The 15,216-nt window shown below is 44.7% G+C and overlaps 2 protein-coding genes across 2 annotated transcripts; both read left to right on the top strand.

The window, feature by feature from the left end:
- Nucleotides 1-1,679: 1,679 nt before the first annotated feature.
- Nucleotides 1,680-5,719, top strand: LOC118789463 (uncharacterized protein C21orf62 homolog). The gene is made up of 3 exons (XM_036545896.1): nucleotides 1,680-1,777; nucleotides 2,274-2,308; nucleotides 4,308-5,719. The coding sequence occupies exon 3, from the start codon at nucleotides 4,373-4,375 to the stop codon at nucleotides 5,105-5,107; it is 735 nt and encodes a 244-aa protein (XP_036401789.1). The 5' UTR covers nucleotides 1,680-1,777; nucleotides 2,274-2,308; nucleotides 4,308-4,372; the 3' UTR covers nucleotides 5,108-5,719.
- Nucleotides 5,720-6,704: 985 nt separating this feature from the next.
- LOC118789344 (interleukin-10 receptor subunit beta-like) lies at nucleotides 6,705-14,649 on the top strand. The gene is made up of 8 exons (XM_036545722.1): nucleotides 6,705-7,012; nucleotides 8,198-8,300; nucleotides 8,608-8,728; nucleotides 10,296-10,474; nucleotides 10,933-11,087; nucleotides 11,917-12,088; nucleotides 12,424-12,539; nucleotides 13,548-14,649. Exons 2-8 carry the CDS (start codon nucleotides 8,252-8,254, stop codon nucleotides 14,325-14,327), a joined length of 1,572 nt encoding a protein of 523 aa, XP_036401615.1. The 5' UTR covers nucleotides 6,705-7,012; nucleotides 8,198-8,251; the 3' UTR covers nucleotides 14,328-14,649.
- Nucleotides 14,650-15,216: the final 567 nt, after the last annotated feature.

The raw sequence follows: 15,216 nt of genomic DNA, 5'->3' as shown, positions 1-15,216 counted from the left end.
CCCATCATAGCAATGCATACTGAACTTTCTTCTTTTCCTCACTGCCCCCCAGTGCTGGAATGAGCTAACTGCAACCTTCCAAAGTGCAAAATCACTCAGGATAATCAAAACCTGTCTGAGGAGAAAGAGGCACTAAAAACACTGACAGTTTGCTAGATCAGTTACATTTCATTGTTGGCATTTAGGAGATGCACTTATCCAGAGCAACTTACATCACTAACAGTTTCATTTTACAATGTTATCCATTTATACACCTGCATATTTTACTGAGGCAATTGCGAGCTAAGTACCTTGCCCAAGGGTACAGCAGCAGTGCTCTAATGGGGAATCGAACCATCAACTTTTCGGTTACGAGTCCTGGCCCTTAACCACTACGCTACACTGCCACCCCATGTAGTCGACTTGACAGTTGAAGAGAAAGGACTGCCTTAGACAACCACCCGGTTGTTACCACAGTCACTATGCATGATCACATGGAAATCCGAGTTACCCCCAGATAATATCTAGTAGGATTACGGTGTGTTGTTATGTTATTACAAACAGTAACCCACCTTGAGTTAATGGGTATATAAAGTAATAAAGTATTTAATGAGCCATGTCAAATTACACCTACGCAATTCCCAGAAGGTAGTATTGAAACATTTGTATGGGACACATAGGGCACAAGTGTAATCTTAAAATGTGAATTCCCAAGACTGACAAAAGATTGGGTTATGTCATTGAGAGGTTTGAGGTATAAGTGCGTGCACACAACCCACAAGGAGGAAGGTTTGATACCTTAACTTTAAGCACAGCTTTTTTTTTATCAATGGGGACCAAAACTGAGACCTGCGAAAGCAGAGTCTGTGCAGTTTTATCAAACAGTATATGGAACACTTACACTGTAAATGATTTCAAATAGACAGTAACTGCTTCCACAACTAAAGTCACAACAGGCTCTAACGTATTGCTGATATATCCGAACGCATCACATGTTTAGTAGAGTAGTAAAGAAGACCTGAGCTGGATTCAAGAATGTCTATTTCAGCTTTGCATAAGTATCCCTAAAAAGTTCATTCTAAGAATTAGAACAGGAATAATGTTATTTGTGGTGTACCAAAGGACACAATAGATACACAGTTATCATACAGTAGACTAATAGTGTGTTGTTACAGAGAGTGAGGAGGAAGCAATTATGTGAGTTCCCACCCTGACTGACTGAAGTGAGCCACCAGGGCCACACCCTGTCAATGATTGGCAGACCCAGCGACCCTCATTCAGAGTGAGACCGAGTGGTGCATGCCGCTGCAACCCTGTGTGTTTGACAGGCCACCTGCAAACACACCAGCTGCACACATTACAATCAGCCCTTGCAGGTCTACCTGCACACACATGCATACAACTGTGCACCACATACACATATGCACACAGGATCATATGCAAACACACACACACACATACACACACACACACACACACACACACAAACATACACACACTCACAAAAGCCTCCTTAATACTATCTACTTGAGGAGTGTGTGCACAAAGAGCCCTTGTCCCACTGTGTTAATGATGCAACTGGCTGGCCACGGGCTCCTGCTTGGGTTGCCATGGATACTGGGAGGTGGGCTGGGGGAGGGAGAGCGATTTTTGGAAGCGGGACAGAAGCTCGGGAACAGAACAAGTGTCCAGACCACAGCTGCCTCTGTGCTCCAGCCCAGATCCCCTGGGATTAGGAGGGGTCCTGAACCACACCCTCTGCTGCGAGACGGAGAGGGAAAGAACAAACACTGAACAGGTGAGAGAACCCGGGGACTGCAGTCTCGGACGGGAATTATGCAACTCTCTCGATCCGGAAAAAACATGAGGAACAAGAAGGGCCTCCACGAGTTTCTTTATTTGATTGTCTGATTTAATTTATTCCCTATACTTATTCTGTAATGCATGAAGTATCCTTACGTTTAAAGTAGATCAATGCCATAGCTGAGTGCAAGTGTCTTGTCTGTTGAAGTGGTAGGCATGATACTGCTGCATGTTTAGTTTTGTCCATTTCTGTGTTATGCAAAAACATGAATTGGACGGTTCTATGGTTTACTGCACTACCTCTCTCTGACATAGGGTGGCAGCAGATAGTTCAAGCTAAAGGCGACTAGTTGACAGAAACAGCTGGATCAAGGGATGAGAGCCAGAAAGAAAGGAGCAGACAGGGAGGGAGGCAGACGTGGAGAGAAGGAGGGATAGAGATCATCTGACAGTTGGAAAAAAACAGGTTGTGTGTTTTTGTCTCCTTTCAGAGCACAGAAGCAGATGAACTGTGATGGTGAACGAGGTAAGCGACACTCTCTCTCTCTCTCATTCCCTCATTCCCTCTGTCTCTCTGTCTCTCTCTCTCTCTGGTTGGTCATTTCTCGAACTTCCAATCACAGACATGAATGAGGAGTATTATCAGGATTCTCAACACGTGTGGAAATGTGAATTTCAGTATCAGAGGAAGGGTAGGACGGAGCAGATTTAGACCACACAGACAGGAGTGTCCAGCCCTGCACAGAGCGCATTCCTGTGTGCCCTCTGTTGGGTGCTGTGGCCGTATGTGAAACATGATGTCAGAAGAACACTCTCTGCTCCTTCAACCCTGTCTCATGCTGTAGCATTAGCCCGGCAGCCAAGAGCCTGGAACTGGGGACTGAACACTGGGAGGTACGACTAGAAAAATGGGAGTGACAGCGTGAGCCTGAAGTTGAGCACGCGCTGACAGAGAAGCGCTATGAAATGGGGGAGTCGGCGTGAACTCGGAGGAAAAGTATGAGCTGGGAGTAATGGCATGGGTTTGGAGATATGAGTGCGAGTCGGTAGCAGTCGAAGCTGAGAATGATGGCAAGAGTGGTGGGAGAAAGCAGGCAATGTGAGTAGGAACTAGGATCAGCCACAGAAGCTGTTCCAGAATGGGAAATAGTGGGGAACATTTGAAGCGGAGCTGGGAGCTGGGAGCTGGGATGGAAAAGGGGGATGAAGAGTGGGAGCAAAGAGAGGTGGGAACCGAGAGAACTGGAGTGTGAGATCAGGGTGCAGGGAGCAGGGGAAGGATGTTGGAGTGTGGGAGTAACTGAAATTCTGGGTCACTGGTGTGAGAATCCCCAACTGCTAAATATCTCGGATATTTCCCAGACAAGGGTCAATTATTATGATCAGCAAATAATGATGATCAGCAAAGCATGCTGTGTACAGAAAGGCAGAGAAAATCTAAAGAAATGTTAGAGTGTTGTCAAGATTAGACCAAACCCTATGTTCTTCCTTTAAACAGGGTCAAAGAGAGTGGCAAATCACTCTCCTGTCACCTTAACTGTGCCTGCTATAATCTGGTACTGCAAGTGGGCTTCAGAGAACTCGTCTGTAAATCAGATTAGCCTCCAAGGAAAACAAATCTGATCGACTTCAAAGACCATCTAAAGCGACCAGTAAGATATGTAGTCAATGCCCCTTACACTGGGAGAAATACCTTTGCCTCAGCAGCAGCTGCCTACATTCAGTTCTACTTCACTAAAATAAAAAAGCATCACCCGAATTAGGAGAGCAGACCAGTAGCAGCTCCCTGAGTACATATCACCGCTGTGCACACTTTATGAGAGGAAAGGACGAGGCAGACAGGGATTCTTTGTAATAACTTTCACCCGCTTTTTCCAAATACGGTTAGGGAAGACCAAGCACTGAACGACACGTCCAAGCGCAATGCCAGTTACAACAACGGAAAGTCTTTTCTTTTCAAAAAAAGTCTTGCAGGTCTTGGATTTCACTGGACGTAATGCGCTTTTTTTTTCCTAAAGGCGAAGCTCAGAAAGACTGGAGGCAGCGTCTGTTCCCGGCCATTTAGCGTGCCCGGCGGGTGCCACCACAGCACAGTGCCAGAGCTTTTATAGACATCCGATTGCCGCCCGGCATGGCTTCAGGCCCAGGAGGATATTTTCCCCAGACGTTAGACCGACGTAATTGGCTCGCTGGCTCATTCAGTCACGGCCGCCGGAGTGCAAATGGAAATAAAGGAGAATTTATTTGGTTCTCTGGGAGCACAGAAAAAACATAAGCGGAGAACATAATTGCGTAAGGCTGGCATCGTTTCTGTACTATTCCGACACTTACTTCCACTACTTACCCATTATTCCATCACAGTGCACCATTTCTACACTATTTCTATAGAGGCGCTGAGTTGTGATTAATGAATGAGATGAGAAAACTTCCTAAAACTTATATATTATAATATATATATATATAATATAAAACATTCTAAAATCTAAACAGAAAGAGGGACAGCGCCATCCTCTGTGTTTTTGCAGGTTTGTGCTGATCGTGACGCTGCAGGAAACGGGTCTGGCAATGTAGCCGGGCGGTTTGGGTGGATATGCCTAAGCGCAGGGACCCCGCCCTGCTGCTGCCTCTGCTGCTGTGGGCTCTGAGTGCGCTTCTCCCCTCCCCCTCTGCCTGGGCTGGGTCTTTGCTAGGGGGCGGGGCCCCCCGGAACAGCACGCTGCTCTTCGACAGCGCGGCGCACGGGAGCGGCCTGCGCAACTGCAGCTGCGCCTCCGAGATCCGGGACTGCGACGAGGCGCTGGCCAACCTCCTGTGCAGCTGCCGGACCGTGCCGCGCTCGGCGCTGACCCCCGCCGGCCTGCACACGCAGGGAGGCCTGACGGTGTGGGTGCGGGACCCCTGGGTGCTGCAGGAGCTCCTGAACGGGAGCACGGTGCAGGACCTGCGCCTCTCCGCCTGCGGGTCCGGCCCCATGCCCCCCCAGCCGCTGGCGCTCTTCGGGCTGCGCAGGCTACGGGTACACACCTCCGCCCCCGGGGCCCCCCACCCCGAGCAGGCCCTGAACATCCCCTCGGGGCCGGAGAGAGGCAGGGGCAGGGACGGGTTTGGCCCCTTCCTCACAACGGAGACTTCCGTGTCCTCTTCGTCCTCTCCTCTCCTCATGTCCTTCCTGGACGTGTCCCTGCTAAACGGCCTCTCCTCCCTGAAGGCTTACAGCATCAGCAGTCCCGTTGCCCCCACCCTCAGCCAGCACTTCCCCCACCTGCCCCTGCACCACACACCTCTGGGCCCCCAACACAGCTGCCTCCTCACCTTCATTTACTAGACAGACACAGACCAACAAGAAGGTCTACATGACCACACTCAGCTGGACTGGATTGCTGTTGGGCTAGAATGAGATATCATGACCAAGACTGACCGGGTGATAGACTGGTTTGGGCTTGGCAGTGCAGCACAGGGCAGCTTCATGGTGGAGCAACATGAAAAGGACTTTGACAAGGAGCATTTGAACCAAACATAAACACATAACGCAAGCAGCAGCTTTCAAGAAATGAATCTCAGCATAACAGCACACTCCATTCCGTTGCACAGGATAACTTATTTTGTGGTATCTCTCCAGCTCAAAGTAGTTCCTGGTATGAATACAAACAGCTGAAAACGTGTTCACCAGCTTTTTCACTTGTTTTTTGACCACTCTGCTTGTCACCCTGGTTGGTTTAAAGAGTCTCTGATGTTATCTATTCATGCTGGGTTTGGAAAAAACTCCCCACTTACCTTTACTTACCATTGTTGCACTTTCTAATCACACTTTCTAACTGGTGGTGGGTGTCACAATGTAACCTTGTGGTTAAGGAAAAAAACCAAGGTTCTAACCTAAAGGTTATAGGTTCAGATTGTGGGTGGAACATCAGCTCTGTACCCTTTATCAAGGCATATAACCTGAATTGCTTCAGTATCCAGCTGTACTATACATATGGAAATATATTAAAATGGAAAAAGCTATGTACATCATTCTGGGTAAGGATGTTTGCTTGGAAAAATAAACAACAGTGTACTGGAAAACTGGGTCAGTGCCTCTGAACAATTATTTCTGTAAACTAGTTTAGGAGAAAAAATAACTTTGTTATCATTGGATTACATAGGACCAGACCTGTATAGCTGTATGTAATTTATACATATGTAGCACATATGGAGCTGTAACAGCCTGCAGTGTCCTGAAACAAGGCGCTTCACTTAAAATGAGAAGCTAAAATTCTTTCTGTGAACAGTTTCCACAGTCCTGTCCACAGTTTCCAAACATTAGCGGTAGGCTGGCCAAGTTTTGGCATAATCATCCAGTACATTTTTCATACTCTTAAATAGGTGTGTGGGATGTGACATTCTCCCAGCAGGGATTGAGTTGTGGAATGGCTCCTCCTGTTATCTGCTGTTGACTTTTCACCTCTTGATTCCGCTGCACACCTAATACATGTAATCTATTGGGGGGGAAATAAAGTGTTCCAGGATTTTGCATATGATAAGCCATGGAGCTCAGCGAATATCTGAAGTGATATCTACAACATTATAACTTGCTTTGAGTATGAGTAGTACGTTTATGATTCTATTAAATGCACGACTATTAGTCTCCCATGCACTCTGATTCAACTCACATGCACATTTTTTCAGTAAATAAAAAAAATATTGAAATGTTAAAATGAGCGGAATGGCCGCCTGTTATGCACATACATGTACAATACATTCAGAGAAATGCACGATATGAATCAGCAACATCTCCAGATTTGAAACATCTCAGAATCTCACGTCACCAAAACTGCTAATGTTGCGAAGGAAGAAAAGGCGACGCGACAGCGTAGTAGCTCCCTCTTGTGGCTAAATGTGACCAGTCGACTTTGACCCCATCATATCAGGTAGAAACTGTAGCTATGTAGGAAAACAGATGTCAGTGGGGGTTCCGGAAATAAAATTGTTTTCCCATAAGATGAGGCTTTTTGGAAATGCATGTGATCTTTAACGTATAGTCTAATATATAGCAAGCCTAGCTTTTTGGAAAGCCAGCTAAGTGGCTGCTGGGGCGTTTATTTCAACCGCTTTCGCTTCTGCTTTTGAACTGTAGTTAGCTAGCCAGCTACATGACCACATGAATCATAGTCCATTTTCCACGTTTGCCTGTCACGGACTTTCCCTTCTTCTAAGGTACTGGATCTGCCGATAGCGAAGACGAAAAAGAAAGGTACCGAATTTAGCTAACGTCAACAGTAAGCTAACAAAAGCATCTAGTTTTTGTTGTCTGAAGCTAAATACTGAGCATACGGTTTAATAACTGTTTAATGGAATTAACACTTGAACCTGACCATGCATAATACACTAGTCTGTTACAGGCAGCCTGTCTATTTGAAATGAACATGTAAATAACAATTTACATAAGTTTTTGTCCATTGATTTATTTAGTAGTTTAGTGAACGCCCGTACCAAGGGCACTATCGAAAAAGGATATGGTAGCACGAATCTTACAGTTGGAGAACCGTGCTGGCTTTGAACTGAACTGTAAAATAATATTGTAAAATATTTTTCACGATAGTTGTTTACTATTTGTGTAGCTGACGTTAATTCAACTATTTCCCTTGCCTACTTTCACGCTATCACTTGTGATTGTCGTAGCAGCATGACATTATTACGACTGTTGAGGAGTAGGCTACCTTTTCGCGCAAACGGTAGTTTCGGTTACCAAACGTTAGTCTTGAGCCGCACATCCGGAGTCTTGTCCAGGCAAGAGCGCTATGGCGTGTTCAAGACGAACCAAAGGGGCACCGAGAATGTTAGCTCAATCAGCATGGGGCAGGGCTTCTTTCCAGACTACAACCGTGGAAAAATCATCACGTAAAAACACGGTCCCGAAAACGTCTCTGGCTGCATCCCGGGGTTTTTTTATATACTTAGTTTTCATGAGATGAGAGATATCATAAGAAGCAGAAGCGTGTCAGTGCAGGTTCTTTCCCCAGGCTGCATTTGGGACTGAAAGGCGATGTCACCCTTTACCCCACAGCCCACAGGTGGAAGTCACGACACGTGTAGCGCAACAGTTACAGGACAATTACTGATTTGGCTTTGAAATTGCTGGTTTACGTCTTAAAGATTATTCTGGTAAATTCATGTAAACATCCATGTGTAAATGTAGAAATTAAATCAGTCCATCAAGTGTGCCCGATAAATTTTTAACAGCTGCCTTGTTAGAGCTAATGAAATGGAAAAATTGTAAAAGACCGGGAAACCACACAACATATTGACCTTTTCAGTGTTTTTTCCGTTGTCTTTTTCCATTTTTCTATTGTAATAGGTGGGCAGGCTAAGATGACTTCAGGCTAAGCTGTTGTGTCTCACTTAAACAGTATTAGAGCATTTTTTCTTTACTTTCCAGCCTGTCGACGACGGGAGAGAGCAACACAGAATGGGGGTATTGTGCTGTTAAATTATGACACACATTCTCAGAGCAATTTACTTCACGCAACTGTGTTGTCATGGTAAGTGTTTCGTTCATTTAAAACATACGGGTAGATATGCGTTTATCAAGGTTCTCTCTGATGCAAATGAAGAGGCATTTAACAATCTTATCACAGCCAAGTGCAGTGTCCTGAGATTGTCTCTTGATATTTCTATTATTGTTGTAACCACAAACAGAGATAACAGGTGGCATGTTACAACAGCATAACATTACAGAAACAGTTCATTGTTCTGAAAAAAAGATTAGCGTAGGTGTGTGCATTTGTGTGTGTCTGATCGCATATATGAGAGCGTGTGTGTTTTAATGTTTGCTGTCTTTTACTGCAGCTTTGGGAACTCTTCCTGCACCTGTCAATGTCACCATTGAGTCTCTGAACTTCAACCACAACCTGCGATGGGACCCAGGGCCAGGAACACCTGAGGGGACTACCTACAGGGTCATCTACAGGTAAAGTAGGGCAATTTAAGATACAGGGTCAGGTACAGAAAGGCAATTTAAGATACAGGGTTATCTGACAGGTACAATAGGACACCTTCAAATACAGGGTCATTGTTTAGTTTCTTTAACCTTCATAAAGAAGATTAGTAGATTACCAATCAGTGGGTGTGGATTGGTGAAGTCAGAACACAAATTACTAAACTATGGGTCCAGATTAATAAATTGAGAGTACAAATTGCAAAAGAGATGCATTTTTTGACTGTTGTCTAAGGGGCTCCATAAAATAGTCCTTAATTTCTCCTCTTGGAAGGTTGTAGGATTGAGTTACACCCACTGAGTTTGAGCTTTTCACCTGCTCCCAACAATTATAATGAAAAGTAACTCATGTAGGCACTTAATACTGGCCGATGCTGTCGAGGAAATTTCCAGTACGCGGATCAGTTGAGAAAAATGGTCTCGGTGAAACCCTGTTTGTTACTTTGATTCCTGTATTAATGGATCTGGCTCACCTTAAACTGAGCCAGCCAAGCAGTGAGTTGGCAAGGTAGAGGCATAAGGAAAGAAAGAATTTCCTTTTGTCTGTGGGTGACAAGAGTCCATGAACATTTCTTCAAACTAATTTATCAGATGATCTGAGCAGCATTATAAGATCTTCTGGTCCTGGATTGCAGGTAGACATGTCAGGTAGCTGTAAAAGCATGTCTCCCACTCTAAACCTGAAACGGCTGTTGTACCCTGGAGCAAGGTGCTTTACCTCAACAAAGACAGTACAAATCTCACGGCATAAAATATCATCAAGCCTTTCAACACTGTCAGCCTGTATAAGGGTGCATGCTGAGGAAAAAATTGCATGTATTGTAGTGCATGTGCACACATTTTAACCATCACACCCTAGGCAGAGTCGGTTCGTCAGTAGATTGTCAGTTATTTGCCACTGAGATTGAATTGTTGTTGTTATCAAGATTGATGATTTTCTTTTCCTTGTTTGACCTCCTTGAATATGAAGTATCATGAGGTTTTGGTCAGGACAGCATGTACCCAAAGTGAAACTGTGCTGCTTTCTGAGACTGAACTTCGAAACCACATCCTTAGAAGTTCTTTGAAGTAAAGAGCTGCTACCTGTATTAGCCACCACCAGCAGGCAACAGATGGGCATCACTAACAGCGCATCAATGTTGCAGCATCTTACAGAAAACTCAGCAGACAGATATCTCTTCACAGAGAGGAGAGATACAGCTGTCTTTTCTCTATGGTACTGACTATGGGAACTTCCAAGGAGGTTGCATGCTTTGCAAAACCAAACTTTCAGAAATTGAAAACTTCTGAAGCTGGTTTTGACTGTTGGTTGTTGGAATTATCAGAGTTGCCTTTGAAAATTTTGATGCTGTTAGTCATTCCATGGAGGTGAAATGAATTGCCTGTCTCAAAATTATGGAATTACCAGTATTATATGCTGTGCTATAGGGGCTCCTGTGGAATATATTAGGAATAGGGGAATATGTGCAGGCCAAAGTATTTGGATCGTTTATCAGCTTTAAAAGGATTATTCTACACCTGTAATCTTTCTTTTTTTCAGCCCTTGTATGAAGAATGAAACAGAGATAAACGTCCTAGACCCCTCAGTAGACGAAGTGAAACAGACACTTTGGAATTGTACCAAGCATGTCGAACACATGTACACTATCTCCGTGAAGGCTGTGAACGGTGGTGTGGAATCCCCCTGGAGCAACTACACCTTCACCCCCTTTACAGACAGTAAGACTTATGAATGAGTTTTACTTTATTCTTGTTAGCGGTCTTTATCGTATTAAGCCAGCTAATGGGAACTCAACTGTCTGCCTGTTTGTCTGGCCAAATGAGTGTTTTAGTGTCATTCAGGAGAGATATATTACATCCGCCCACTCATTCCCTATAGGCCTTAACACCAAGTCTGCACATGAAGAAGAAAACAAACACTTCAGGACATAAGGATTGGTTAAAAATTAATTAGACAGAGAAATATATGGTAATCACTTAATGATTATGAATATAATATTGTTAATGTTCTGTTGTGTACCAGTTTCTCTAGTGTCATAGAATGTTGCACTATAAACTTTTGTCGTATTTCATCTATGCTTGAGTATACTGTACAGCATTTGTGTGTGTGTGTGTGTGTGTGTGTGTGTGTGTGTGCGTACCACTACAAATTAATCAGACATCCGTGTCTTTTCCAGCTTTCCTGGGTCCCCCTGAAGTGTCTGTGACGGGTTGTGGAGGTTGCCTTAATCTCACCATCACACTTCCCAGAGGAAATGCAAGAAGGTCCATAAAGAGAATATTCAAGGTTTTCAACTTCCGCATTTTTTGGAAGAGAGCTGGAAATACAAAGGTAAAAGGGATCGTTTTGTTTTGCTTTGTCTTGGAGTTCATTTTTCGTTTTTGCACGGCAGATGGTGAATTGTAGTCTATTATTCTTATTCTTATTCTTAGTATAACATTTTTATTCATTTATGTTTATTCTGTTATACGCAACTCTGTTTGGATTTGGCAATTACCCATTAACAGCTTGTCTCACTGTAATACTCTCTGCCCTCGCATGCAGAAGTGCTGAAATGAGACAAATGTAATCCACTTGCACACAGCTTACTGCTATTTTTCCCACTACAAGTCACACAGCACACTACAGTCAAGTTAGTGCTCACTGGAGGATAGGTGCTATTGCACTGACATCATCCAAGCACCTCCACTTGTCTGACCAATGGGTACCTGAGGGCAGTGAGGCAAGGAAACCCTAACCACCTTACCCTCCCCTATCCACAGTGGAACAAAGCACATTTTTCCCACTGTGGGCTCCCAGGCCTCATCAGCAGATGTCACCCCGGTGGAGAATAAGGGTTTTCTGTCCTTTTACCACTGTGTAAACCAATAGTCTGTTGCAATGGGTTGAGTGAAGCTTCATGAATGTAAAAATTAGTGAAGGAATTGTGTGTTGTGACTCACTCAGTGACTCGCTCATTTGAACCAATGATAGTGTTTTGATGTGGAGAGAAGTGCCTTTTCATTGGCTCGTAAGAGTCTTGATTGACACAGTATACTAGAGCCACCTGCTGTGGAGTTCATGAAGCCTCACTCTCCCATCAAGAGCAGCCACACAGCATACGGAATCATAAGTGTGGATCTGCTGTTCCTTTGTGTTCACACTCCTCACCAATTTTCAGGTCTGGCATACCATCACATCAAAAAGCAGTTACGTGCTGCAGCACCTTCCAGCGGGGGTGGAGTACTGTGTACGTGTGCTGCCCCAGCTGAATGTCAATAAGCACACGCTGTCCTCTGATTGGACCTGTGCTTTCACCATCCCCGAGAAGAAGAGCCGAAGTGAGACTTCAGGTGAGCATTTAAACCATAGGATAACCAACCCAAAATAAGTGCCTAAACAGGGTGGCAGGCGCAAGGACGTGGAAGTTCAGAGTTTTCACCTCACATTATTATACTGGCCCAGACATCACTTATTGACAGAGAAGGGGGTTTAGCTTCATTTTCAAGCCAAATTCCCAATCTGGCAACCTAATGTGGCTGACGGTTGATTGGTTGAATGGAATGCATTTCCTACCCACAGTCTCCCTTTTTGCTTCTCAACTCCTGTGCTAAATGAAGAATGAATGAATGATCAGATGAATATGGCATTGAATAGTGTGCTGGTGTTTTCTTTTATCTCTGTCCAGCTCTTCTCATCCTTGCGTGTTTGTCAGCGCCTCTGATCATGGGAGGGATAGTTCTGATGGGCCTTTTCTACACTGGTTTCCTGTGTAAACCGAAGACCCATCTACCCACAGTCCTGGTAAGAGCCTGTTTCATGTGGGCACCGATGTTACTTCTTTTGCATGGGTGGCAGTAACATTTATCCGTCAGTAAACACCCTTGTATATCTTTAATCCAAATACTTCACCGCTAGTCACCCTGAAACAGGCTTATTTGTGTTTATTCATGTTCATACACTCTGCTTCACTCTTTACTCCTTCATTCCCCCTTACATTCCCTTATTCTCACCCTTAAACACACTCATTTTCTTATTTTATCTTTACCTGACTGTCTCATCATTCTTCCTTATACACTCTAATTCAGCCATACCAGCTTCTAACCATCCACCGGCATTTGTCCTTATTTGGCCTCACAAACCTTTTATTCCACTTTATACGCTCCTGTTCACTGTTATTCATTGTTATTCATCCCCATACACCCTGATCCACCCTTATACATTTTTGGTCATCAATCACTGTTATTCACAACTGTTTATCATTATTCACTATTACACATCTCTGTGTAATTGTGAATAAGGATAAACACTAGGTATTAGCTATTACATCATGTTCAGTCATGTCCATATAGACTTTGCAGATACAGATAATGTGTTTAAGTGGTCCAGTTGATTTTCAATATAGTTAAATAAGGTCTTTCAGCATAGTGTACAGTGTTGCACAGTGCAGCATGCAGGAATTTAAACTAGCTCTGGATTTGACCGTCCATCAGCCTATCAGTTTAACTCTACCTAATGCAGGGTTCTGACGGGAGAGTGAGGCTTCACATACCTCAAATATTTTTGGAGCAGCCATGGTCTGGCAATGATTCACCTCTTTGGACCAATCACAGAATTTTGGTAGGAAGACCAAAGTCTGATAGCGTGTGGTAGCTGTATCCTTTATGGGCTTTGTGAAGCCTCACTTTCCCTTCACTAGCACTTGAGCATGGTGGTAATCAGATGTACATGATCAGCAGAGAATCTAGAACAGAGAGGGAAATATAGGACAGTGTGTGTGACACGGTGTCTCTCCCCTTTTCCTGCGTGCAGACATCCCTGGTGGGGACTCACTACTTGCTTGCGGACAGGAACAGCCCCCTCCTCATCTCTGTCATCTCAGAGGTAGGGGGCAGAGGGAGAGGCAAAAGCGAGAGACCACAGCCAGTGAGAGACAGTTCAGATGAGGAGGAGGAGGAGGATGAGGAAGAGGAGGAGGAGGGGGGAAATAATGGCTATGACAGCCACCCGGCAGGACTCTCCAGAGGGACGAGATCCAGCAGCACGTCCCACGATGCATCGGACTCCACCGTGTCCTTCAGCACGGCTTCCACCGTGGACAGTTCTGGAATTTCGAACAGGATGGCACCTCAGGAGCCCCCCTCTCTGGGAGATCAGGTTCAGGGAGAGAGGGAGGAGCTCGGGGCTCAGGAGCAGGGAGGGGAAGGAGACCTGGAGCACTCTGAGGATGTCAACCTGCTGTCTGTGATTCTGGGAACACTGCATAAGGATGAGGATGAGGAAGAGGGGGGAGCGGAAGATGAAGGGGACGTGGCGGAGAGCACAGGAGAGCTGCAGAGAAAGGACGGCTCCGATGAGTGCCTGCTGCTTCTGTCCCCTGGAGGCGGAGAGGGGCCTTTGGTGGGGCAGAGTGACAGCCCAGGGCTGGGCCATACAGCCAGCCCACTCCTTACACATTCAGACTGCAGACAGACTCCCTCTCACTACTTACAAACACGCCCTGGCTCTGCCCAGATGCACACAGACTCCACACTTGAGGAGGAAGACGAGGAGGAGGAAGATCAGGATTATTCAGGCTACATGAGACGCTAGCCCGACCACAACACTCTTGACTTTCTCGTCCAGCTCTCTTTGCGTGCATGGGCGTGTGTGTGTGTGTGTGTATGTGTGAAAGAGAGAGAGAGATGCAGGATGTGTGTGGGTGGATCATGCCTGCACTTGCACACTGAGTTACATTGTGTATTAATTTATTCAGGTGCGGGCAGCACAATAAATTCAGCTCTGATGAACTGAACAAAGCATAATGTGATCTCTTTGAAGACATTCTACTGAAACACTAGTGTAATGTCAGTGGATTATTTTCAGCTGTGCCAGGTTTATGACTGCCCCTCTGTAGATGCAGGTGATAGCTGCAGAGACATGCTCTGAAAATATCGAGGAACATTAGAAAATACAGGTTATCAGGTGCTTTTTTGTTTTGTATTTGTTCAGTTTACTTGATATGATTTATTTTCTTTGTAATTCATTCACTCATTCCTGTAGTTTCTCTAATCATTTTTGTATATTTTATATAATAAAGATTTTGTATATATCACCGTCATTGTGAAAGTGTACTCTTACCGCTCAGATTTTTTGTACATGAGGACATGCGTTGAAAAGCAATGTACCCCACATGATAATTGTGTTGACACATCGTGTTCAGAAGGACACAAGTGTGGATAGCATAGCTCTGTGCAAGTAAACGTACATGAGCGAAGATGAGGTTTGTTCACTCCCTGGGTCTCAAGGAAATGAAGTCAATGAGCTTTTAAATGCCACGTTTTGAAAGGCGCTCATTTTGACGTTGTGCATTTACTTCAAGTACTTGAGCAATAACTTGCGTGCATTACAAAAGCAGATATTTATATGAGCATTCGATTAAAGAGGCCAAATAATACATTATTCCGGGGGAAAATATTTTGGTCACTGTATGCTGCGTCTC

This window comes from Megalops cyprinoides, chromosome 14 (assembly GCF_013368585.1).
Source record: "Megalops cyprinoides isolate fMegCyp1 chromosome 14, fMegCyp1.pri, whole genome shotgun sequence".
NCBI classification, from domain to species: Eukaryota; Metazoa; Chordata; class Actinopteri; order Elopiformes; family Megalopidae; genus Megalops; species Megalops cyprinoides.
Note: the sequence above shows the minus strand (reverse complement) of the source record. Positions and strands in the feature narration are given on the sequence as shown.

What these genes read in the sequence shown, in the direction of transcription:
- LOC118789344 (XM_036545722.1), top strand. Translation starts at nt 8,252, where the DNA reads ATGACACACATTCTCAGAGCAATTTACTTCACGCAACTGTGTTGTCAT. An exon ending in CACGCAACTGTGTTGTCATG is followed by an intron (nt 8,301 to 8,607) that starts GTAAGTGTTTCG and finishes CTTTTACTGCAG; the next exon opens with CTTTGGGAACTCTTCCTGCA. An exon ending in CTTCACCCCCTTTACAGACA is followed by an intron (nt 10,475 to 10,932) that starts GTAAGACTTATG and finishes TGTCTTTTCCAG; the next exon opens with CTTTCCTGGGTCCCCCTGAA.
- LOC118789463 (XM_036545896.1), top strand. Translation starts at nt 4,373, where the DNA reads ATGCCTAAGCGCAGGGACCCCGCCCTGCTGCTGCCTCTGCTGCTGTGG.